This window comes from Dromiciops gliroides, chromosome 2 (assembly GCF_019393635.1).
Source record: "Dromiciops gliroides isolate mDroGli1 chromosome 2, mDroGli1.pri, whole genome shotgun sequence".
Classification (NCBI taxonomy): Eukaryota; Metazoa; Chordata; class Mammalia; order Microbiotheria; family Microbiotheriidae; genus Dromiciops; species Dromiciops gliroides.
In genome coordinates, this window is record NC_057862.1 from 520295011 (window position 1) to 520321746 (window position 26736).

The window sequence follows — 26736 nt, forward strand, 5'->3', positions numbered from 1 at the left end:
GAGGGGCCAGACTCATGATAACATAGGGCACAAATATGGTAATTACTGAAGATGGAAGTGCAGTGACCAGTGTAGTACAGCACATATTTGAGGATGGGTTGAGGACTGACTGATGGACATTCTTTACCCATAGCACAGCCCTCAGTATGGCTGCAAATGGGATCCTTGATATAGGTCTGGCTTCTGTACCTCATGGGTGACAAAGTGAAGCTGGAGAAAGTTGAAGATCTGCTATAGTTAGTAAGAGGATGGAAATTGATACATGAGGATAGACTACAAAGGTTCAGTCTTTTAATTCTGGGAAAATATAGGCTAAGAAGTGCCTATAGAGATGCCTTTGAGGTGATTCCTGGTTAGGATGCAATAGATCACTTTTGGGTTACCTTCCAACTCTAACATTTTGTGATTCTCCATATTATAGATGAGAAAACTGAGGGCCAAAGAAATTAAATGACTTGACCAAGCTCCCATAGCTAGGAAGTGGTAGAATTGAGATTTTAGCCTGAGTGTTCTGAGTCAGATCTAGTGGTCTTTCCATTAAATGTCACTGTCTCTTGGGTGCTCCATCAACACTTACAGACTAAGAAAAAATAACCAAAAAATTAAAATTAATAAAATAAAATTAAAAACCCCCCCAAAGCCTAGAGTAAAATTCTTGGTTGAGGAGTTGTTGGATCTCAATTGGTAGCTGCTCTAAAGGAATTAAAAAAACACAATTCTCTAAGGTGCCTAGATAGGTCTGCTTTAATCATGAAAGGTCATCATTTGTTTTGGAAATTTCAGAACTTCACTAGAGTTAGCACTGATTGTATAGTGAAACAAGCATAGGACCTGGAATTAGGAGAGCCTAATTCTAATATTGACTGTAACAGCTGAATGATCTTGGGTATTAAACTTTTAAACTCTTTGGGCTTCAAATTCCTTAGCTTTAAAGTGACAATAACAGTAATTTCACCACCTACCCCGCAGGGTTGTGAGGCAAATGTTTTGTAAACTTAAAAGTGCTTTATATGTTTGAGGTATTATTGTTAAAACATGTGTAAATGGAAGCTGAAGTAGAGATTAGTTAATTAATTCTGTAAGGCATAAAATGAGAATACTATGTGTTGGTAAGAGGGAATCTTGGATTTGGATTACTTTCTATTTTCATGTAGCTGAAAAGAGTTTTCCAGTCCTATAGGAATCTTGGCTGGAAAAATCTCTTTCCAATCAAATGTAATGGCATTTTTGCTTCTGGCAACAGCAACATCTGTTCCTGCAAGATCCCGACCACTTAGGGCACAGGTGCACAAATGCATACCAAATAAAGGTAAGGCCTTAATTTGATATTTCACAGCCACAAAAAATACTCTGTTCCAAGTGAAGTATTATAGAATGGTTTAATGTAAAGAGAAAATGCATCAGGAGGTTCCCTTGCTTCTTTTGCAAATTTTAAGTAAGGGATAACCAATGGACAACTTCAGTATGCCATTGGAATCCATATAGCATCAAGGGATCTAGAAGAAAATCCCCTAGAAGATTGGGTGGACCTCCTATGGAGTATTTATCTTTGTATCCTCAGAATCCATACAATGCCTGACACAAAGAAGGTGCTCAATTAATATTTATTTAATATTTATTGAATTGAATCGGTGAATTTATAGGAGGACACGAGTGGGAATTGTAAAGGATGGGCAGATATTTGGGGGTTCTGATTGCATTACTTGACAGAGTACCTGCATCGATAGCATAATAGATCTAGCAGAGGTTCAGAGTTGATACCATCATAGAACTATCAAAGGGTACATAACTTGGGAAGATCATAAACCTAAATCAAATAAACAATGAAAATAATAAAACAAATGATAAATTAGATGAAGAAAGCATCTTGGTGGTCTGGAATGTTTTGAGAAAGTATCATTGAGTGGGTGGAAGTCCAGCGGGAGATCTGTGTATCTTGTCCTAAAGAAGAAAAGGACCCCAGAATTCACATTTACAGAGTCACACCTGGTTGTGGTGCCACAGGTTCCACTTGAATTTTCTTTCCTGAGTCTAGACCTGATGAGAAATTCAGTTCTGAGACTGGTGCAGCCAAAAGCTGGAAGGAATCTGGGGCTAAGTTTTTGGACTGAAGGCATTTTAATTATTTCCTGCAGGTTGGCAGAATTTATTTTCCAGAAGGGTCTTGATATATTTAAACAACTTCACGGACTTATATGTATCCATTTCATACAGTTTTTTTAAAAAAAATCTGAGCTCAGGTTTTGGAATTTGAACATCCTATATGCTCAAAGTCTTGCAGAACGTCCTTTAACTGGAACCCAGATTTTATTTCTTATTTTATTTTATTTTTTAGTTTCTTTTTCAGGGAAAATGATGAAAATAAAAATAGCTTATATTTATATAGTGTGTTAACATTTATAAAATTTAGTTGAGAAGCAAGACAAAAAAAGCATTGCATTTGATCATTACAACTACTTTGGGAGGTAGGTAATGTAATTATTTTTATTTCTAATTTTGCATTTGAGGAAGCTGAGTCTCAGAGAAATGAAATTAGTTGTCTATGGTCACATAGTTAAGATGTAATTCTAAAGTCAGAATTCCAACCTAGTTCAAAAGAGCATGGAATTTAGACTAGAAAGTCTTATCTCCTTTATCAATTTTTCCCTCTAGTGTTCTTTACCTGGATCTCTGCTCTGGCTCTATGATGCCTAATATCAAAGAATTATAATGTAATTCAATGAAATAAATACCTATTAAATGTTTACTATTTGTAAGGCACTATTCTAGGTGCTGAGGCCATAAAGATAAAAGATTAAGATAAGAATGAAATAGTCCTTGCCCATAATGAACTTTCATTATTTTATGGGCAGGGGACCTGAACAGATGGGGATGTGATATAATACATCACAGATAAATACATGGTGATTTCAATAGGAAGAGAGTATCCCTTATTTCTGGGCAATAAGGAAAGTCTTTAGATAGCAAGGGGCACTTGAATTGATTTTTGAAGGAAGTCAGGAGACGCTTAGAGGTGGAGGAGAGGAGGAAGTGCATGCCAGGTACTAGGGCACAGCCTGCCAATGCAAAGTCTCTGATATAGGAGATGGTATGTTAACTATGAGGAAGAGCAAGTTGGCCAGTTTGGCTGGAAAAAGAGAATATAAGAAAGCTATTAATAGGAAATACATTTGGAAAGGTATGTAGGGGCCAGATTTTGGAGGGTTTTAAGCACCAAGTGGAGGAATTTGTATTTGAGCATAGAATAAAAAAAGAGCTATTCTAAAGCAGAGTTCTGAGAGACATGGTCAGACCTATAGTTTGGGAATAGGCAACTGTGTAGAAGATGAATTAGAGAGAGAGGAGAATATGATCTATGATGCTGCCTCTCTATAATCTGGGAAGTTATAATATGCACCGCCATCACAGTGTGTGAAAATATTGTGCAGAGTACAAAGCACTGCAGAAAACTAGAGAATTGTTTTTGTGAACACACTCATACCTTATTTTATCTCACTTCACGTTATTGTGCTTCATAGACATTGCATTTTTTTCTTTTACAAACTGAAGGTTTGTGGCAAGTCTGCATTGAGCAAGTCTAATGGCACCATTTTCCAAACAGCATTTGCTCACATTGTGTCTCTGTGTCACATTTTGGTAATTTGGGCAATATTTCAAACATTTTCATTATTATTATATATTTTATGGTGATCTGTGATCAATGACCTTTCAAGTTAATATTATAATTGTTTTGGGATGTCACAAACTGTGGCATCTATGATGGCAAACTTAATTGATAAATGTTGTGTGTGTTCTGACTGTTCCAGCAACTGATCAGTCCCTTACCTCTCTCTCCCTCTCCTCAGATTTCCCATTCCCCCAAACACAACAATATTGAAGACTATTACATAAACCTAGTTGACAAGGCAGCTTCGGGGTTTGAGAAGATTGACTCCAATTTTGAAAGAATTTTTACTGGGGGTAAAATGCTATCAAACAGTATACATGTTACAGAGAAAAGTTCCATGAAAGGAAGAGTCAATAGTTGTTTTTTCTATCTTCTTTGTTGTCTTATTTTAAGAAAATTTCCCAGCCACTCCAACCTTCAGCCACTACCACCACCTTGATCAGTCAGCAGCCATCGACATCAAGGCAAGACCCTTCACCAGCAAAAAGATTATGGCTTACTGAAGGCTCAGTTGATGGTTAGCATTTCTTAAGCAATAAAGCATTTTTAAAATCAAGGCATGTATATTGTTCTTTAGACATAATACTATTGCACACTTAATAGACTATAGTATAGTATAAACAGGACTTTTATATGCATAGGGAAACTACCAAATTCGTGTGACTTGCTTTATTGCAGGTTAGGTTCCAAACCTGCAATATCTCCAAGGTATGACTGTATAGATTATTCAGTGAGGCACCACAATATACTACATTTTGAAGGTAGTTGTTTGCAAAGCCAGCTTGGAGATCATGAAGAGGAGAAGAGCCAGGATGAGGAAGGACTGAGTCCCTGTTAAATGGAGATTGGTTAAAAGAACCAGTGGTTGGTTGGAGTGGAGGAGACCTAGGAGAACCTGATATACATCTTCAAGTATTTGAAGGGTTCACATGCAAAAGGGATTAGATTTTTTGTTTTTTGTAAGGGTAGGAGCACTAGAGAACAGAGCAAGGAACAATTGGTAGAAGTTGCAAAAATGATAAATTTAGGTTTGAAAGCTGAAAAAAACCCCTTCCTAATAATCAGAACTGTGCAAAAGTAAAAAGGACTGTCTTGGGAGGGAAAAGAATCCTTTTTGTTGTTATTGTTTGTCCCCTTGAAGAGTACCATGCCATTGGGAGGTGATTTCATGACTGAATTGGATTTAAATGAGGGAGGGCTGTGCAAGGTCACCAACTCCATCTGTGTCCAGTGGCAAGATATACATCAGGATGACCCCGGATGTTTGAGACAATTGGGTTAAGTGACTTGTCCAGGGTCACACAACTAGTAATATCAAATGTCTGAGGTCCCATTTGAACTCAGATCCTCCTTACTCCAGGGTCAGTGCTCTATCCCCTGCACCACCTAGCTGCTCCTAGATTCCTTCTTACTAGGTCTTCAAAGGCTGAGTGACCACTTGCTTAGGGATATTATATAGAGAGTTTGTATTGAGGTAGAGTTGTACGTAACTCTGAGGTCTCTTCCACGTTGGAGATTCTGTGACCAGTCACTGTGCTTAACAGTTTGCCTATAACTTGACATTATGATGTATCTTTACTGAAGCAATAAACTTTGAAGAAAAGTCAGCCCTTAGGGGCAACGTCTGAGTTGTTAATGTTAATTGCAGATTCATGTTCACTCTGGGTCAGGATTCCCTTGTAATTCTTTCTTGTAATCCCACTGGTTAGGCTGAGATCAAAGGCTATAGCATAAGGAAATCAATATGCTCTTTATGGTAATGAGAGCCTTTTACCAACTGCTTCAGACACATGGGTAACTTGAGTGGAGGCAGCATGGTATAGTTCTGAAGTCAGAAGACATGGGACTTTGCCACTTAGTAGTTATGTGTCCTTGGAAAAGTCACTTACTAGGGCAGCTAGGTGGTGCAGTGTATAGAGCACCGGCCCTGGAGTCAGGAGTACCTGAGTTCAAATCTGGCCTCAGACATTTGACACTTACTAGCTGTGCGACCCCCTGGGCAAGTCACTTAACCCCAATTGCCTCAAAAAAAAAAAAGAAAAGAAAAGAAAAGAAAAGTCACTTCTTCCCTCTAGGACTCAGTTTTTCTCCTCTATAAAAGAGGGAGTTGGACTACATGATCTTTAATGAAGGTGCTTTCCCACTCTAACATACTAAAATATGAGCATTTTTTATTGGGAAAGAAAAGGAGCTCATCTTTTTTTTCTGTTTCTTTCTGGATTCATTTCCACATTAGTGGGAAAATATGTGAAGAAAAGGAAGCAAAATTTGAAGCAATGTTCCAAAGGAGGGGAGAAATTGTTAAGGAGAGAGAAAAGAAATGGAATATCTCTCTAAGCTACAGAGGAGGAAGATACACAGGTTAATGTCAGAGGAGACTGATTTACTCCCTATTCCAGTCATAGTGGTTCACAAATTGCCCTCTGACATGGTCTGATATTTCTTAACTTTGTGCATTTTCACAGGCCATCCTTCCATACTTAGAATTTATTTCTTCTTCATCTCTGCCTGTTGAAACTCAGTTTCTTTCAACTTCCAGCTTAGAGGACAACTCTTCCATAAGTCAAAACTCATCTCTACAGTTAAGTGTTACTGTCCTCCTCAAATAGTCTAGGACACTTTGGATTTTTCCTTTATCTCTGTCATATTCTATCCCAGAAGAATGAAAGTGCTTGAAGAGCAGGGCTATTTCATTTTTGCCTTTGTGTCTTTATTGCCCAGTGCAGTTCCTGCCACATAAAACACTTAATTGTTGAACCAAATTGGACGTCTATATACATCTTGTCATCCTACCTGCATTGGCCTACAGACTCCTTGGGATCATGGCCTGGGCTCTTTACATCTTTATCTCTCTAATGTCTAGCATAGTGCATTACACATAATATAGTGATTAACAATTGCTGACCTAAACTGAATTTGAAGCAATGTAGAGAATAAATATAAGATGAATAACAACAATATATAGCACTTTAAGGGTTCCAAATCACTTTAGCTATATTATTTTAATTGATACTCAAAACAACCCTGTGAAGTTGGTGGCATTTTTGTTCTTTCTCATTTTACATATGAGTAAACTGAGGCTAGTAAATATCTGAGGTAGATGATGCATGGGCAAGGATTACCTGGTGAATGGAAATAACTGGAGAGATTTTTCTTTTTATTTTAAAAATATCAATTTAATAGACTGAAATATTATTTTTTCTCTTTTCATTTTTTGGGTTTGAGTCTTCTTGTACAAAATGACTAATATGGAAATATTTTTTTTTGGTGGGACAATGAGAGTTAAGTGACTTGCCCAGGATCACACAGCTAGTAAGTGTCAAGTGTTTGAGGCTGGATTTGAATCCAGGTCCTCCTGAATTCATGGCTGATGCTTTATTCACTGTATCACCTAGCTGCCCCCTGGAAATCTTCTTATATGACTGCACATGTATAACATATCAGATTGCTTACCATTGCAGGATGGCAACAAAAGCCAAGCAAACAACAATAATTGATGTCAATATTTGCTTTTTGGGTCACTGGCCCTGAGAAGTTATTTGGGGGCATAGCTAGTTGTTCATTTGGGCTGCAAACTGTTGGTAATAACCTGCTAATATCCCCTTTAATCATTAATAGTGTTGAAATCACCTTTCCAAATTTTACATAACCAGTCAGAGACAAAGTTGTGGGAAAGTAGAAAAGGACAATTACTCTAGAATTAGTTTTAGAAACCAGAGGACATAGAAGGTATGTGGTGTGGTAGTGGATGCCCATCCTGAAATTAGGCCAGGTATTGTTACAGAAGATATTAGTCCAAAGAGAAAGGAAATTTTGTAAACGATTGTTTCTAAATGTAGAAAAACCACATGGACTTTAGGCCCATGAAGATAAGCTTTTAAGCTGGATGGGACCTTATTGATAACTCAGTTCAAACTCTTCCTTTTACAGATGAGAAAAGTGAAACCCAAGGAAATTAAGTGAGCGAATGACCTGAGGCCATCTAGGTAGTGAGTAACAAGGCTATGCCTTCAACCACTGACTTTAAATCCAGTGCTCTTTCCAATACTGACTTTATTTTTAGTGATGCAGATTTTAAATTCCTAGAAGATATGAACTATATTTTTAAATTATCCTGTATGTAACCTGATTCTAAGGCAGGTGAAGATACGTGTTTAGGCAATGTTGATTGTAATGGTGATGACACTTTTTTAGACAAGGAAATAAGAAACTCTCAGACTTACACAGCGTGTGGTGGTGATATTGACAAAGCTTGAGATGAAAGTAAGGCCATCATTCATGCTAACCTGGAGTGCAGCTTCCCTGCAATAAAAACAGAGAATTCAAAGATATTTTTCATGATACAATGGAAAGACCTTTGGATAGGGAGTCAGGAAACCCGGGTTCTATTAGGGAAATTAGATAAAATTATCTCTAAAGTCTTTGATATTCTCTGATCCATCTCTGATATCCTATGATACTCTTGTTATACCTAATCATACCTCTAAAAATGGCCCTATAGCCATTATTCAGTTGGCATACTCTATTGATGTCAAATAATTCCTTCTTGAGTCGCTAGTGGGGAAAAGTTGTTTCTATTTTCCTTATTTTCCATGTGTGAGGATGACATGCTACTTCTTCCTAATAGGATCTCAACTCCACCATCACCGGCTTTTTGTTCTATCTGTAATTTCAACAATACGATGAGTGTCATTGTATCATCATTAGGGGTTTTTTTGAAGAGGATGTGTAGGAATGAATTGGCTAAGGTTGTACTTCCTCATCATTTATATCATTTGGGTTTAAAGAAGTTTGCTTTGCATTGTGTATGTACACATTTTAAAGATTTAAACATGGGCTAATATTCCCAGTATGAAAGGACACCTAGTAAGTTTATTAGTGGGAGTCAAACAGTAGAAGACTGGAGTGGAAGGGACCTTAAAGGTCATATAGTTCAAACCCCTCATTTTACAGATGAAGAAACAGTTTCTTTTTAATACTTTTGTTGTCAATAATTTGTTCTAAGTTGGCAGCTATGTAGCACAGTGTATAGAGAGTTGAATCTGTAGTTAGGAAGTCTTGAGTTTAAATGTGGCCTCAGACATTTACTAGTTGCGTGACCCTGGGTAAGTCACTTAACTTTTGGTTGCCTCAGTTTTTCATATGTAAAATGGGGATTGCAAAAACACCTACCTGCCAGAGTTGTTGTGAGGATAAAATGATAATTCATAAAGCACTTTGCAAACCATAAAACACTATATAATTGCTAGTTATTATATTATTATTGTTGTTGTTGTTACTATATTATTATCATCATTATCATTACTACTACTAACCCTATCAGTGCCCTTGGACAAAGGAGGATTTATTTGAATTTTACATCTCATGCACTTTGTAGTAAGGACCTTTGCTTAAGCAATGCTTTTAATCACTGATGCTGATAACCAGAGATTCTTTTTCTTTTTTTTTTTTTTTTTAGTGAGGCAATTGGGGTTAAGTGACTTGCCCAGGGTCACACAGCTAGTAAGTGTTAAGGGTCTGAGGCTGGATTTGAACTCAGGTCCTCCTGACTCCAAGGCCAGTGCTCTATCCACTGTGCCACCTAGCTGCCCCCCAATAACCAGAGATTCTTACAATGCCCAACAAATAGATTATAAACAAAGAAAGAAGTATAAATATAGTGTGAATTCATGAATTTGCTCTTCTATTCTACAGGGAACATAAGTCACTGTTTAATTATGAGCATATGTCCTTATTCATAGTGAGATCATTATCGTTCTGTAAGAAGGCAAAATGGTGGAATGGCAAAAGCTCTGGATTTGGAGTTTGGGGTCCCTGGGCTTGAATCCCCAGGTCTGCTATTCACTCCTTGTGTGGCCTTTAACACAGTCATCCAGCCTTTCATGTGTTTCAGTTTCATCATGTGTAAGATCAGGAGTAGTAGACGTAAATAATTGTCTCTAAGGCCCTTTCCGGCTCTAAATGCTTTTATCTTTCTCTAAGTACAATGCCCCTGTAATAGATGTCCTGAGTCTAGTCGTGTACTCCTATACTATTCTTTCTAACACTCATTGGGCTCATTTTCTCCATGTTGAGATTTTGAGCTACTTCTCATTAGGATGTGTTAGAACAAAAGCACACCTATAATCTGGGTTCCAAATCTGTCTTTGCAATTGAGCATCATGTACCATAGTTCTGCTTATTACTTTATGCTGTGAAAGGTGACTCCCAAGGGTAGTGAATTCATGTTCATGAATGTAAAATTCACATTCCAGAGCATGAAAAGCTTCCCCCCACCCCAACCCCTTGATTGTTAATAAGATTATCTAGTTTCAAACTGATGAACATCTGTTAAAACTTACATGCCAACTTCTTCCAAGATGGGGGCTGGACAGAGCAAGTAAGTATCTTCCACAGTAAAAGGCTTCTTGTCTAGAAAAAGAAAAGAAGTTGTTGGATAAGGGGTGAAAAGGTCATTTCACATTCCTGATCTCCCAAAGTTATAAAGAATGGCCCAGTAGCTTTCATCTGGGGGTTATAATGTTCAGCTCTTGGCAAGTAAAAGCCACCAGGCCCAGGACTGAGTCACTTGACTAGAACTATGTTTGCCCAATTGAATTTAATCAATCAAGAAAATATCATGAGAGGCAGAAGAACTGTAGTTCTTAGTCTGCCAGCAATTTGCTGAGTGACTTGGAGTAAGGAATTTTCCCTCTCCAGTACTCAGTTTCCTCATTTATAAAGTAAGAAGACCGGACTGAATAATTGCTAAGGTTCCTTCTAGTTCTAAATTCTACAACTGTGAATAAACTAGTGTTTACTAAGTGCCTATCATGGACAAGGGATTGTATGAAGTGCTGTGGGGTACACAAGGGGGTCTAAAATTCCACATTTGCCTTCAAGAAGCTTACAGTCTTTTATAAAAGCCAAGGTAAGTAAAAGGAAAATGAACTAACAATAATAACAAATAACTACATTACACTGTCTTTCTTGTACAAAATTAGTTCTATGAACTGAAAGTACTATAGGAACTCAGAAGAAGTAGAGATCATTGCCATGATTAAATTCACTGAGCAGATATATGAACTGGGCTTTGAGTGGGCAGTCCAGGTGAGGGCAATAGCATGAGAAAAGTGGTAATACAAAAAAATGTGGGGTTTTAATTTCTTTTCTTGCTTGTTTGTTTTTTAGCAGAAGAGATAGTTTGTATAGAGAAATGGCATGAGATAGGTTAGGAAGTTAGTTTAGGTCCATATTGTGGAGGGCTTCAGATATTAGGCTAACGAGTTTAGATGGTAACCTATGGATGATAGTGAATCATAGGAGATTCTTATTCAGGTAATGAAATGATAAAACTATGCTTTAGAAAGTTTAACTTAACCATGGACTGAAGGCAGAGGAGTTGGAATGAATCAACACAATTAAACAATTATTAAATTCCCACTATGTGCAAAGTCCTATGTTTAGTGCTAGGGATACCACCATATGAGAAAGGAATGCTCCCTGCCCTCAAAGAGCTTACATTCTACAGGAAGACTGTTATGAGAAAAATAAATTTTAATTAAGTACAAATAAATGACAAGTAATTGATTACAAAATCATTGATTTATAACCACAGATTTATTGGGATTCTCATTGTAATGCATATTATATAGATAATGGCCACTATATCTCACCTACCCTTTCTGGTGCTGCCCAAAAGGGCAAAATTTGGTGTTTTTGGAACATAAGCTATTTTATATTCATAATAGAAAACCATGTAGTTGAATTACTTTATTACTTCAGAGACTCTTTACTGATTCACAAAAGTTATCTCTAAAGTGGAAGGCAATGGGAGCCTTGATTTTGCAAGGGTCTTGCTCTTCTCCTATGGTTTCTGATCACTTTTAGAAATAGTCTTCAGAACTACAAAGTAAGACATGCATCAGCCAGATGAGTCAGTGGACAATTCTCACTGGCCAATACTTCTACCTGAAAACTGACCTTCTTGTACCCATCACTGACTCTTTTGTCACAGGCATAGAATAGCAGTTGTACTTGCTTACCAAGAAACAGAAGAGCTTGCTTCCTTGGACCAGCCACTAAACTTGAGGAAAATACATATCCATGAGTTTGGAACAACCACTGGGAACTGTTTTAGGGCACTGAGTTCTTTGTTTTTACTTAGTTTTCTACAGGCTTCCTCATGTTATATGAACATAATAACTACTCTTCAAAAGTCTCCCAGAATGGGTGGGGAGATAGCTGATGGAGGATCATCAACACAGTAAGACTATAGAATCACATTATCTTATGGGAACATTCGACTGTTGGATAATAAATAAACCTCATTGGTAATGGTCCTAAGCTGCCAACAACTTGGTCTTCAGCCTAGTGGTCTGACTGGCTAAAGTCTAAATTCAGTTGGCCAGATTTCTGTGGATAAATAAATGAAAATCTCCAAGTTCAGCATGGAACTCCCTTTTCAAGGGAAATAAGGTAATATATTAGCCTAAGAGTAAATGCATATAACTTCTGCACATAGAATGAATTGTTCTAAGAAAACCATATTGTCCACAGGAATCTGGAAGTATTAAGGAGGCAGTATCCATGGCAGAATCAACCCTGATTATCAAACCATAATTTCTTCCAAAAGTTTAAACAGGCCATGTATAGATTTTAGACCTACTCTAGGGTGGGGAGGATGGATGTTGAGATAAATGGGTAAGAATTAAGAATAGCATCATGTCACAGAATGGTGTAGTGGAAAATGCAGTGGATTTGGAATCAGAAAATATGGGTTTAGTTTCCAGCTAAGCCTCTTATTGCCTGTGTGATCCTGTTCAAGTCACTTGACCTCTTTAGACCTTAGTTTCTTCCAGCTCTAAACCTCCGATCCTCCAATATATTAAAATGTGTTCCATTTTCCATAGTTCTCATGCTTGTTTTCACATTGCATTTGGCTGACAACCCTAATAGCCATCTTAGAGCAGGTAAAAGATAAGCAAATTGATGGTTGTTTTAAGAAAAAAAAAAGAAATGAAGACCCAGAGAGGTTAAAGTGATTACAGAATTTTAATTGGAAGGAACTCCAGAAAAGAGAAATCCATTCTGCAACAATCTCCATAAGTGGCTTTCTTCTTGAAGGGCTTCAGTAATGAGGTGGTCACTTCTGGACAGCCCTAGTTTTTAAGAATGTTTTTTCCTCATGTTAAGCCACAATCTCCTTCTCTGTAACATCTAACCATTTCCCCTAAATTTGTCTCCAGAAAAAGTACAACAAATGTGTTGTGCTCTACTATGTGTCTTGCTAAAAGAGCTAACACAGCAAATCAGTGGCAGAGCCCAGGCTAGAAACATGTCTCCTGATTCCTAAGAGAATCTTTATTTTCACAAATAAAGGAAATATTTGGATCTGGAATGAAGCAAATACTGGGCTGGCCCATGTTCAACCTATGACCTCAACTGCCTTTTTGTATCCATGGCATTGCTAAAGATCATAGAGGATTTGACCGAGAAGGAACCTTAGAACATGGAACAAGAAATAGCAAAGTTATAAAGGATCTTTGAACACTGAATATCAAATTGAGGAGGAATTTTAGGACATAGACCATATCAAATAAAAGCAGACTGTAGACCCGTAAAATCTCTTCCATTTAGAGACTAATTCGATCTCTTCATATATGTTAGAAAACTGGTGCTCAAAGAAATAAAAAGATTTCTCCAGGGTCACATGGGTAGACAGCGGCAGACCGAAGATTCAAACTCAGGTCCTCTGTGCTCATTTCATTACATTTCCTTGTCATCATATACTAGTCATACTTGGGAGCATAACAGTTTGGGGATTCAGCCCAAAGCAGGGAGGTGCCTATGGATTCTTGGCTGATTCAACAGTGGTTCAACAAAGAGTGAAATCATTCCGAGCAATATGATGGTGGCTGGCCACAGGCAAAGAGATGCGGGAGAACTGGCAGGTTTGTGTCCCAAAGTTCACACTCATGGGTCATTTCATAGGGCTTCGATAAATCTCTCACCTCCCACAATGAATGGAGCAGATAGGAATAATGGATTTGAGGCCAGAGAACTCAGTTCGAATTCCAGCTCAACACGCATGGGGATAAGTATTGTATTGTGTCAGATTGGAATGAATTGGGTGCCCTTTAGTTCCTTGGCTCTTGCATTCTTTATCTGTAAAACTTTGAGATTGGACTATATGGTTTCTAAGGACCCTTCCTCCTCCAGGTCTAAGCTCTTATGTTTGTCTGATAAGTAGATTTAAATGATCTGGAATCAGCTAAATATCCTCTATCCTTCCTTCCCTTTTTATCTCTTTCATCGGCTGACATGGATGAGCAACTGAAATTCAAAAGTTTCAAGAGGAAAAGAAATAGGAAGCTGTTCTTGGGATGTTTTTTTTTTTTAAAGATTATCTGAAATCCCCTACCAATGGAAGTCTCTTCCAATTTTGGATAATTTATTAGGATTCTAGCCCCAAAGATCACACATGAGCTCAGAGCTGACCTCTCCCCTTTGGAAAGAAGAGTTGTTTGCTTCAGAGCATGCATTCATTTCACCACAAAAATGAGTGACTCGTGTGTGTGTATGTATGTGTGTATTTGTGTGTGTGAGTGTGTGTGTGTGCGTGTGCTCTAAAAAAAAAGAGGAGCATTTGGTTTCCAATAACTTCAGTCATCTGATCCTTCTTGGAACAGTACATTGGGGAAAAAACTCACCAAAAATCATCATCTGCTACTCAGTTGGTCTGTTAGGCATTTAAGAGATGCCATTCTTCTTTGTGCTCAACCTCTCATAGAAGCAATTGGCTCTTGGATTGTAGATAGAGCAGCTAGCTAGAGAACCAGACCTGGAGTCAGGAAGAGCCGAAATCAAATCTGACCTCAGATACTTATTAGCTGTGTGACCTTGGGCAAATCACTTAATCTCTATTTGCTTCAGTTTCCTCAGCTGTAAATTGTTGTGAGGATAAAATGAGATAATATCATGAAGACTGTTGTGAGGATCAAATGAAATAACATGGTAAAGCACTTAGCGTAGTGCCTAGCACATAGTAGGTACTATATAAGTATGCATTATTATTATTCCAGTTTGTAGATTGTTCTGACTTGCTTTTCTCTGTTCTTTCAGCTATTTCCCAGACTATCAGCCCACCCCTTGTGGAGCAATGCCTATAACATCAGACTTTCTGATAGGTTGTTTAGTTTATTTGAACTTTTCTTTCTTCTTTTTCAACTTCTCTATTTTAAAGGGAGGAATACAGTAGAAAGTAGTGATGTAAAACAAGCTATCTATAAATATTTGTTCAAAAATGAAAATTAGGAGGAAGAGTTATGACAATGAAGTTTCTGATGAGGGTTAGAGGAAAGGGTTGGAGCAGACTGTTTAGAGCATAAAGGGACCTCAGAGCTTATGTAGTCCCAGCCCTTCATTTTATAGAGGAGGAGTAATAAGGGACAGAGAAATCTCCTGATTTGCCCATGGATATTTAGCTACATAGTAGAAGAACTAGTACTATGGGTACCAGCACTTAGCACAGTGCCTGGCACATATTAGGCACTTAATAAATGTTTATTTACTGACCGACTACTGTAGAATCTAAGTTTCTTGGCTCCTACTCTTGGTTCTTTTAGATAAAACTACACTAGATGTTGACAATAAAATCCTCTGGTATAGCTGGGAACTGGTTGCAGGAGAGGACTTTTTAGATGGGGTGGAAGTGGTGGGAATGGGGTTCAAGGTCTCATCAGCTGAGACTCCATAGACTCAGAAGATTTAAAGTTGGAAGGAAACTTAGAGATATTCACTTTTATCTCTTCCTGTTGCTAAGAAGGAAAATCAGTCTTTAAAATCTACCATCAGGTGTTTGGTTATCTGCTGGTTGGAGAGCTCAGCTCACGGTCCTATAAACTGTAAATGTGTGATTTTCCAAGTCTATATTTTTCTTAAAATATCCGCTTCATAATTGGCAAAGTAGGAAGTTCTCAGTATAGACTAGTTCAATTTAGGTTAAATGCTGGCCTATGATTTCCTGCCCAATTTAAACACTAATAGTAATGGGAAATACAAGAATTTAAATATTTTGAAGACATCAGGCAGCCCATTCTTTATAGAAATATTGGCTTTTGGCCAAAAGAAAGGGTGAGAAATTTCCCCCACTTATTTGGTGAACTTTCTAAAAGTCTTAAAAACAAACAAAACTGACACCTTATTTGGGCCCCTCCCAAAGTTTACATTTCTACTGTGCTATTTGTGTTGGATAGTAGGGGCAATGAATGGTCCACTTTAAGGACAGAATAAATTCTCATTCTCTTTTTCCTCTGAATCTAAGCCCCATTCTCCTTGGGATTACATAAGTATTTTTATATTATATCCAAAATAGGAACTAGTTTGGAGACTGGTGATTAAGGATGTGTCTTAGAGAAGCAGCATTACAATGGAAAGAGTATTAGATCTGGAATCGTGAGACACTGAGTCTTAATGCCACCTCTAGAGCTTCTAAGTTGTGTAATATGGAGCAAATCACTTAATTTCTTGGAGCCTGTTTTCTCATCTTTAAAATGGGGGCAATCACATCTGGAGTACCTAATTCATAGGGCTTTTATAAGGATTAGATGATATAATATAAATAAAATTAAAATTTTAATGTTATATGTAATATGTTATATATAATATATTCTACTATGTTAGGGCTCCCACCTCCCACAACAACTGTAACAGAAAGGAATAACTGATTTGTGGTCAGAAATAAGAATCACAGTATTCAAACTTTAAGGAATCATGGAATCCAACTCCTATCATTTTATGATAGGTAAACTGAAGACAAGTGAGAAGGAAGTCTATACATTTTATTTTTTGCCAGTCTAACATTCTATCAAGGTGGCACTCCTTTAAGTCAGGAAGACCCAGTGTCATTTATATCAATGTCATTTATAATTATGAGAGAAAAGCCAGGCCACAGTTAAACTATTTTGTCTTTGTTTTTTTGCCACTATCATCAATGAAAATCAAGCAAGCAACAAACATTTAATAAATGCCAGACAAAAATCAGTCTTGCCCTCTCCCTCCTCCACTCTGACTACTCATGTCTCTGGCTTCCTTTAAGTCTCAGCTAAAATCCCACCTTCTACAGAAAGCCTTCCCCAAACCCTCTTAATTTCAATACCTTCCCTCTGTTGGTTATCTCCTAGTTATCCTATATTGCTTGCTTTGTATATCTGTTTGTATGTTGTCTCCCCCATTAGACTGTAAGCTCCATGAGGGCAGGGACTGTCTTTTGCCTTTCTTTGTATCCTCAGCACTTGGCACAGTGCATGGCACATTGTAGGAACTTAACAAATACTTATTGACTGACTTTATCAATGGCATAATTGAATGGATGGTTATCAAGGGGAAAGGAATTTTACTTTTGGAGAAATGGTGCACATTTATTTGAAATTTTCTATAACTGGATTATGGATGTACCCACCATGTACTGTCAAACCGTTAAGACAAAGACACAGATTAGGTATTCCACATTGATGATTTGGACACTGGCAACTGGAATACAACATTAACCATTTAACCTCTCTGTGCCTCAACTTCCCCATCTGTAAAAAGGGGATAAGAATTCCTTTAGTACTCACCTAACAGTGTTGCTGTGAGTATAAAGGCAAGAAAAATGTACTTAAATCACTTTGCAAGGTACCACCTAAATATCAATTATTATTTTAGACATAAATTAGTGCTGAATTTTGTCAAAGGATTTTTTCTACATCTTTTTTTTCAGGGCAATGAGGATTAAATGACTTGCTCGGGGTTACACAGCTAGTAAGTGTCAAGTGTCTGAGACTGGATTTGAACTCAGGTCCTCCTGAATCTAGGGCCGGTGCTCTATCTACTGTGCCACCTAGCTGCCCTCTACATATTTTAATATAATCATTTGATTTTATTATTTTCATTATTGATTTGATTATGCTAACAAAATTCCTGGGGTTAAACTATCCTTGCATTTATGACATAACTCCAACTTGGTTGTACTGAATGGTTGTTGTTGTTGTTGTTGTTGTTTTTAGTGAGGCAATTGGGGTTAAGTGACTTGCCCAGAGTCACACAGCTAGTAAGTGTTAAGTGTCTGAGGCCAGACTTGAACTCAGGTACTCCTGACTCCAGGGCTGGTGCTCTATCCACTGTGCCACCTAGCTGCCCCTGTTGTTGTTTTGATATGTTGCTTTTCCAGTGTTTTCCTTTAAAATTCAATTCAATATTTGAGTGATAGTAATATGTAGTTCTCTTTGCTTTAATCCTCTATGCTTTGAATAAGACCCTATTTATATCACAGGAAGAGTTCAGTAGGGTTTCTTCTTTCTTTATTTTAAAAAATGGTTAAGTTTTAAAAACAGTTAAGCATAGAGACTGTTTGTTCTATGAATGTTTGATAGAATTCTCTTGTAAATGTATTAGATCCAGGAGCAAACTTTTTTCTTTGTGAATTTATTTATAACTCACCTATTTCTCCCTTCTAAGATTAAATTGTTTAGATTTTCTGTCCTATTTTGCTAGATTATTTTATGTTTTGCAGATATTTTCTTGAATTTTCATTGTTTAAAGTTTTGGTTTTATTGGCATATAAATGGGTATAATACTTTTGCTTTATTTCTTCTACATTTGTTGTGAATTCTCCATTCTCTCTCTCTCTCTCTTTTTAAAATTTAGATGTTGGTTCCTCCTTCCCTTCAATCTTTGGTCTTGTTGGCTAATAGTTGTTATTATATAACAATTATATAATTGTATATATAATATTATGTAACAAAGTAATTATTTTGTTAGTCTTTCAAAAAGTCCTTCCCTTTATCTTTGTGTGTGTGTGTGGGGGGGGGGGGCAATGAGGGTTAAGTGACTTGCCCAGGGTCACACAGCTAGTAAGTGTTAAGTATCTGAGGCTGGATTGGAATTCAGGTCCTCCTGAATCCAGGGCCAGTGCTTTATCCACTGTGCCACCTAGCTACCCTCCCCTTTAGCTTTTAAAATCTCCACTTCTCCATTATGAGATACCACTGAAGGCAACAGTTAAAAGTTAAATTAAGATATACCACTGTCATAAATTAACATCACAGTTCAAATGAATCTATTTTAAAACAGAAATGCCACTGAAGTCTTGCTGACTTCAAGTTTCTATGGGAAGGTCATTGTAAGGTTCGAAGCATGAGTTTTTCCTTGGGTGATGGATGGGGGTGCTCTAATGGGGAGACCCAGGAAAAAGTAACTGAGAGTCATCATGACTTAGGCAGAGTATATTTTAGTTATTTTGTTATGTAACCTAGAACTCAACCTGACTGAAAATATAGCACTAAAGATAAAAATAAGAACCATAGTATTTAAACTTTAGGGAATAATGGAATCCAACTCTTTTATTTTATAATAAGTAAACTGAAGATAAGTGAGAAGAAAGCCCATGCATTTTATTTTTCTGCCAGTCTAACATTCTGTCAGGGTGGCATAGCAAAGAAAGGATCAACCTTTAAGTCAGGAAGACCCAAGTCTAAAAAGTAACAAAAGTGTTACTTTTGACCCAAGCAAGCTGTATGATTATGGGCAAGACACTAAACCTCTCTGTGCCACAAGCACTCTAAAACTATAATACAGGTGAGTTGAAAATCTATATTGGTAGAAAGAGTTTTCACACTGGGAGTTCCCTATGTTGATGAAGCATAGGGAATCCCCATTGTGGGGTTGATCCTTTCTACACTTAGCCTGTCTGGACCTTGCACAACACACAGTCCTTTTGTGGATCTATACTGAAACCCTTCCAGCTTGAGAGGATTTGGTGGAGCTCATCTTTTACTGCTCTAGCTTTTGAGACTCAAGGTTACCTGAACCCCATGATAAGGCATCAGAAGAAGAGGACATTAGAGACACCGGTCAATAAATTCCAAAACTGTTTCTAAGAGCAAAACTTTGCTTGATATGCAACAAGAATTTGTATTTTCTATACAGTTCCATTTCCCAACTACTTTTGCCAACTTTCTTATTTGATTCTTATAACATTGCCATAGAGTAAGTAGGGAAGGTATTATTATGTTTAATCTCTAGATGAGAAAAACAAAGACATAATAAGGTTAGGTGACTTGCCCAAGGCTCCATATTATATTACTGACAAAGCCAGGTTTAGAACCATAGGGTCATAGAATTTGGAGACAGAATGGATCTTAGAGCTTGTTTAGTACAATGTTCTCATTTATACATAAGGAGATGCAGCCAGAAAGAGATGAGGTGACCTGCTCAAGGTTACACAGCTAGTAAGTGGTTGAGCTTCAACCCTATCATCTCATTCCAAATCCAGTTCTCTTTCCCATGACACCACATTGTTTTCTGGATAACCACTATTCCCTTGGGTACTCAGCTCCACTTTTAAGTCAATGGGTTATCTCTAGACAATAGAAGAAAACTGAAGAAGGGCAATGGCACCCAAAATTCTAGCAGAATTTCATTTTACTTTGGGTGAAATCCACTGAAAAAGTACTTCCAACTGTTGACATTTCACAAATCATCTTCTAAGCCAAGAATTAGCCTTTTGTCAATTTGTTGCCTTGAGGTCAGAATGAGTGCTGAATTTAACATGAAAACTGCCAGCTGTGTTTTACTAGACTAGATCTTTTTCTTAAGCTTTTCTTCTTTCTTTAGTAAAGAAATTCAGGATCCGAGGACCAGGAACCAATCTATTCTACCCACATAAACAAACTCCACTTAGGCAGAATGACTTACAGTTGAACATTTGCTAGCAGGAATTTGACATATAGAATACATGGGGAGACGTTCCGAATGGACGAGATGCTTCCTTAATACGTCTTTATCTGTAGATATCTGCAGAGCACAACAACTGCTCCCTGCTCCTTAAGCAAAGAGCAGACAGCTTATAGGTAAAGAGCTTCAGAAAGGAATAGAGCTCCTCTTTAAATCCCTAGATTTAGCCAAAATCACATATTGAATTTTAGCATTTTAATAGATAGAAACTTATTAGAGTTCTTCAGTCTCTAGGATAAGCCTAGTTCTGGCTGAGAAAATACTTTAGAAATCTTCACATAACTTAGCAAATAGTGATCTGTGTTTGTTCTGGCTACACTTTTTCCTTACTCTAGACTTAGAATCACGATCCAAGAAAAGATCTGTTTTCAACTGGAAATCCATTTGTGGAGAAGTTGGAATTCTAAAAAAGAGACACTGGCACATTTTTTAACTGAAAAAAAAAAACCCTATTAAATGGCTGGTAAATAAGAAAAATGAATGCTTTGCTAATGTTGTAATGAAAAACACACTATAATTTCCTCCTTTTGTAAAGAGACAGATGGAAGGGTTGGGCTAGATCATCTTTAAGGCCTCTTCCAGGTTCCAAATGGATGATCCCATGATTCTGAGGCATAACTAGAAAGTAACAAGGCTGGGCTTGTAAAAAGCAAAACAAAGCAAAAACCCCAACACACACCTACACATACTCATACTTTGATGCACTACACATTCATGATTTTATCATTATGGGCACTCCCTTCACTGATGCTTACTGCAAAGCGTCCATCCCATTGTAGGTGATATCTTGAGTTGCTATAGAAAAAAAATTTTTTTTTTCATCCACTCTTCCATTTTTGAAACCTTGGTGGCATTGTTGATGCTTCCTTTTCTCTTACCTCTCATAGCCAAACAATCCCCAAGTCCATCAATTCTACTTCTATAATATCTCTTGGACCCAATATTTGATCCTGCTGTTAACTGTGGCCATACAATGTCAACAAACAGCATAGAAAGCCTCCAGCATATTGGGTGAAACCTTGTGGTCCACTTTATGTTCTCATTATGGGGGGACATTCAAGGACAAGTGTCACATAGGATAGGAAGATATGAATGAGAAGTGATTTTAATCTTTGATGAGGAACTCTCAAATTAATAACAATAGGTTCATTTGAGTATTTGGAAAATTAGCTCTACTTTAAGCCAATGGTCACTTCTTTTTTTTTTTTTTTTGGTGGGGCAATGGGGTTTAAGTGACATGCCCAGGGTCACACAGCTAGTAAGTGTCAAGTGTGTGAGGCTAGATTTGAACTCAGGTACTCCTGAATCCAGGGCCGGTGCCACCTAGCTGCCCTAGTCACTTCTGATAACTAAAGAAAATCAAACCAGAGTCGATCCAAAATTCTAGCAAAGTTTTATTTTATTTTAGATGAATCCACACACAAAAACATTACCTTCAACTCCTGACATTTGTAAACTCACAGAACATTTTCTAAGCCAAGTTTTTGCCTTTCTCAGTGTGTTGCCTTGAGGTCAGAATAAGTGCTAAATTTTAACTAAAGACTGCCAGCTGTGATTTGCTAAGCTAGAACTTAAAAAATTTTTTCCCTTTCTTCAGAGTGGGGCAATTCAGGATCCAAGGACCAGGTTTATGTTGCTCCATAGACAAGGTCTGCTTAGGCAGGGGGACTTTGAGTTGAATATCTATCTACTGGCAGGAATCTAATATCTGAGATTTGGGTTGAAGGTGGTGGGGAAAGGAATTCAGAATGATCAAACCACTCCCTCAATATGTCTGTATCTCCAGATCACAGATACTACTTACTGCTCCTTAATCTTCTATTCCAATTAACTTGTTTTGCAAGTAAGGAAAATGAGGACGAGAGATGACTTCCCTGCCAGAGAGAACAAATCAGTTTGCTTTGTAAATGCTGGAGGAACTGTGAACACTACTAAATTTCCAAGTTGTTTCTAAGTGCCTCCTTTGTCACTTCCTAAGTGATCATATAGAAGAGAGGGAAAAGAAGGGAAAGGAATTAAGTGTTTATACAATTCTACTAAGTGCCATGCATTGTGCTAAGCCCTTTACAAATATTATTTCATCTGATCATCATAACAACCCTGCAAAGTGGATGCTATTAATACCCCCATTTTATAGTTGAGGAAACTGAGGCAATCAGAGGTTAAGTGACGTGCCCAGAGTCAGAAAGCTAGTAAATATTTGAGGTCAGATATGAACTCAGGTTTTCCTCTGTGGCACTACCAGCTTCCCTGCTTGAAGATGCTCAGGTATCTCCCAATGCAAATTGTCTCCAATTGCCCTAAGATGGTTTCAGACTTGTACTAAATGAGCTTCTTCTTGATTATATATTTCTATGACAGTGTTTAATGCCTTTTTTTACTTATAGAATAAAACAAACATTTCCATAACATAATATAATATTTAAAAACATGGAACTGAAAATCTATTATGCACGACTTGCTTTTCCTTTTAAATATATATAGTTAGGGACAGCTAGGTGGCACAGTGGATAAAGCACTGGCCCTGGAGTCAGGAGGACCCGAGTTAAAATTTGGCCTCAGACACTTGACACTTAACTAGCTGTGTGACCCTGGGCAAGTCACTTAATACCAATTGCCTCACCAAAAAAAAAAAATTTAGAAAAAAAATATAAAGTCATCATGCAAATCATTCACATATTCTTGGGTTTATAACTTTCCATGAGTATACTTTGTCTACTGAACTAGACTTATAAACACCTTGAAGGAAGGTATACTTTGTCTCAGTAGACAACAGGAACTTAAGACTATTGAACGAAAGGAGCATAGACAAACATATAGTTGTGCATATTAATCTGTACTTCAAGGAATCATGTGTTTAGCAGTGCAGGCATTCCTTACTTTAATAGATCGATCTCATGAGTTCTTTTGACTAGAAAAAAATCATTACTGCATGACTAGACACGAGGTAATAAACCTCCCTGCCTGTACTAAGTTAGGCTGGTCTAACTTGATGCATATGGTACTATATGCCTCCCTACACTTGGTATTTTCCTAGCTTCGTAGTATTACTAGATTTTGCTCTCCTGAATTGGCTTGGAGAACCCAAGGTCACTTCCATGGCATAATGAGGCAGTAAGAAGGAAGTCCTGTTAAATACAGCCTGGAAAAAGAAATAACAGCCAGTCCTTTCTTCTCCAACTCAAAGTATTCCCCAGTGTTGACAGCCAAAACATTTTTTAATAAACATACCCTGAATTCAGAGTTGTAAGTCAAACTATATGATGTGTTTTATGAGGAACAGCTGTATTGAAAATAAATCGCCCTGTTGCCCCAGGTTTCAGTTTTGTTGAGGAAGTGCAACTGGGTTATAAATTAAAACTGAGTCTCTCCCAAAACTATGGAAGTTTAGGAGAGAAAGAAAGAATGTGAATTATTTCCCTGGCATAGTCTCATGAAAAAATTGCATTAAAAGTCATTAAAACATTATTTCACATATTCATAAGGCTTTTATATTCCAGATCATCTTAAGCTAAAAAATGAGGACAATTCTGAAAAATGCAACTTGTTATAATGACAGTATTCTGTAAGACAAAATATTTCCAAACCCATAGGAAATGGTTAGTTCATTTATTCCAAGCAATATATTATTCAATACAATATAAAAGATCTTGGGAATTTCCTTATAGTTAGTATAAATTAATATAAGCTATATTTAAAATTGTATGTGCTTATTATATTTGATTCATTCTATATACCCGCTATGAATTACTTGTCTATCACTGAAAAATTAGAGGCCAAATCCTACCTTCCTCATAGGAAAAGAGGTCTATTGGACTTTATATTGAAGAATACATGCATACAAAAGGATAAGACAAGGTATTGAATCTTACACTTGTAATCTGGAAAAAAATAATTATGAAAACAACATAGCTCATATTCTTGGAAATATAATAAAATGCATTGTTATATTCTATAACATCTTAAGTTTTATAACATTTTCACAACTTCCTTGTGAAGTAGGTAGAACAAGAAATATCCTTATTAAATAGAAGTCAAAGAGGGTGACTTGATTAGGGTCAAACAGGTATTAAAGGTATGGCTGGGATTTCAACTCAGGTCTACTGCCTGCAGCCTTCTTTCCACTAGAACACATTGCTTTCCAAGATGGATGGGGGTGAGATAAGAATGAAAAAGAAAAAAATTGTTGACAGGCATGTGCACTTTACCGGCTTATAAAGCACTCCGTATTTTGATGCTCATAACATTCTAGGAACGTAGGTATGACTATGCTCATTTTACAGATGAGGAAACCGAGACTAAGAGAGAGGAAGTGACTTGCTTGAGGTCACTTAGCTAGTAAGTAACAGGATGAGGATTCAAATCCCTGGTTGTCTCTTTTCCAAATCTGATAAAACAGATATACACATATCCCTTAGAAGATGAATCTGTAAATTAGACGACTATCTAAAAGCAGAGATTTAAACAAAGAGAGAAATACTCCAACACTTAGCCAACGCAACATCCTACACATTGTAGCTCTACTTAATAAATGTCTCTATAGTGCGAACCCTTTTCAACCATAAGGCCTGTCTTCATAATACTGATATTTTCATAGAAATTACAGCTGGTACATTTTCAAGCATTTCCAGAGATCCAGAAATTTTTCTGAGTGTTTCCGTGATCAAGCATATTTTTGATAATATGTACAGGGAAAGAGAGCGGTAAAATTCAGAGTGCATGTAAGGAAACCATTACATATATAGTCAACTATTTTAAATGTTCAGAATGCAAAAGGCACTATCTTTTTAAGAAGGAGTCTATCAGGGGCAGCTAGATGGCGCAGTGGATAGAGCACCGGCCCTGGATTCAGGAGTACCTGAGTTCAAATCCGTCCTCAGACACTTAACACTTACTAGCTGTGTGACCCTGTGCATGTCACTTAACCCCAACTGCCTCACCACACACACAAAAAAATGCATTCTGTAATTTTTTGCAAAGAAGATGCAAGGGAGACTATTGATTTACTCCGAGTTTAGGGGGAGTAGTTTTGGATGGTAGATGAGGTGGAGGAGATGCTGCTCACTCCACAGTGCCTCCTTCCATTATTTAAGACTGGTGGGATATATCCAGCAACTTAAAGCTTGCCACAGAAAGAAAGAGAACTTAGATGAATCTTCTGTTTCCAATAAATCCATAGTAGGTGTCATCTAACTCCTTACCCTTTTACAATGAGCCAGATCCTTCCCCATGTTTAGAAGAGTGTGATTTCTACTTAGGAATTAGAAATGCTCAGGTCTGAAGTTTATAAATGCACTTAGAATATCAGCTACCAACTGAAGTCTTTATTTGTCCTCCACCATCTAACAAATTGAATTAGTTACTTTAACGCCTTCAAAGATAAATACTCAGAAACTATTAAAAACATTTTCAATGTTTTGGGTTCTAAGAGGTAACAAAAAAAGTCATGGACTGGCACTGTTGGCAAATACAAGTGACTTTGTTTCTACTGCCAGCTACATCATTAATGACCTATGTAATATAAGATGAATAAAAAGGTTTTAGAGCTAGAAAGACTTAGAGATCATTCCATCATTTTATTAACAAAAAACTGATGTCCTTAGAGAAAACATGACTTTTCCAAAGTTACAAAGTAAATGGCTGAGATAAAAGTCAAATCCACCACTTGAAATTCATTGTTTTGTCTACCTCAAAAAGCTGCCTCTCACTACAGGCTTTTCTCAGCTTTCAATAATATCTACAGAAGTAAAAAATATAATACATGTTTAAAATGTTCTGAAAAGTTTAAAAAATCACAAATTCAAGATTTAATACTATTTGTTTTACTTCTACAGATTTTGTTCATTGTTTAATCATTTCAGTCATGTCCAACTCCTTGTGACCCCATTTGGGGTTTGGTTTGTCATTTCCTTCTCTAGTTCATTTTACAGATGAGGAAACTGAGGTAAAAAGGGTTAAGCGACTTGTCCAGGGTCACACAGCTTGTGTCTGAGGCAGAATTTTAACTCAGTTCTTCCTGACTACAAGACCAGCACTTTATTTACTGTAACATCTAGCTCCTCACCTCTATAGATACTGAATTGATAATTGTCTTTCTGATGGATGTCAGCTGTGAATAACCATGGATCCTTGGCATGTAATTTCCTATAGCAAGCCTTATTTACAATTCCCTAGATGGCTCTGAATCATCATAAATTTATTTAAATTAAGAACATGCTTGCTAAGAAAGCCTTGTATGCCAATGTTGAGGTTTCACCTGTTACATAATGTATAGGCAATGGTTTTTATCTTTATGAATCTTAATCCAGTGGTCT

The 26736-nt window shown here is 37.2% G+C and overlaps 1 protein-coding gene across 1 annotated transcript in view; it reads right to left on the reverse strand.

Moving 5' to 3' along the window:
- ANTXR1 (ANTXR cell adhesion molecule 1) overlaps positions 1-26736 on the reverse strand; it is a 309785-nt gene that overhangs the window by 164156 nt on the left and 118893 nt on the right. The window contains exons 11-12 of the mRNA XM_043987300.1: positions 10009-10078; positions 7891-7969 (exon numbers count right to left, since the gene is read on the reverse strand). Coding sequence (XP_043843235.1) covers positions 7891-7969; positions 10009-10078 — 149 coding nt within the window. The remainder of the gene's footprint in view (positions 1-7890; positions 7970-10008; positions 10079-26736) is intronic.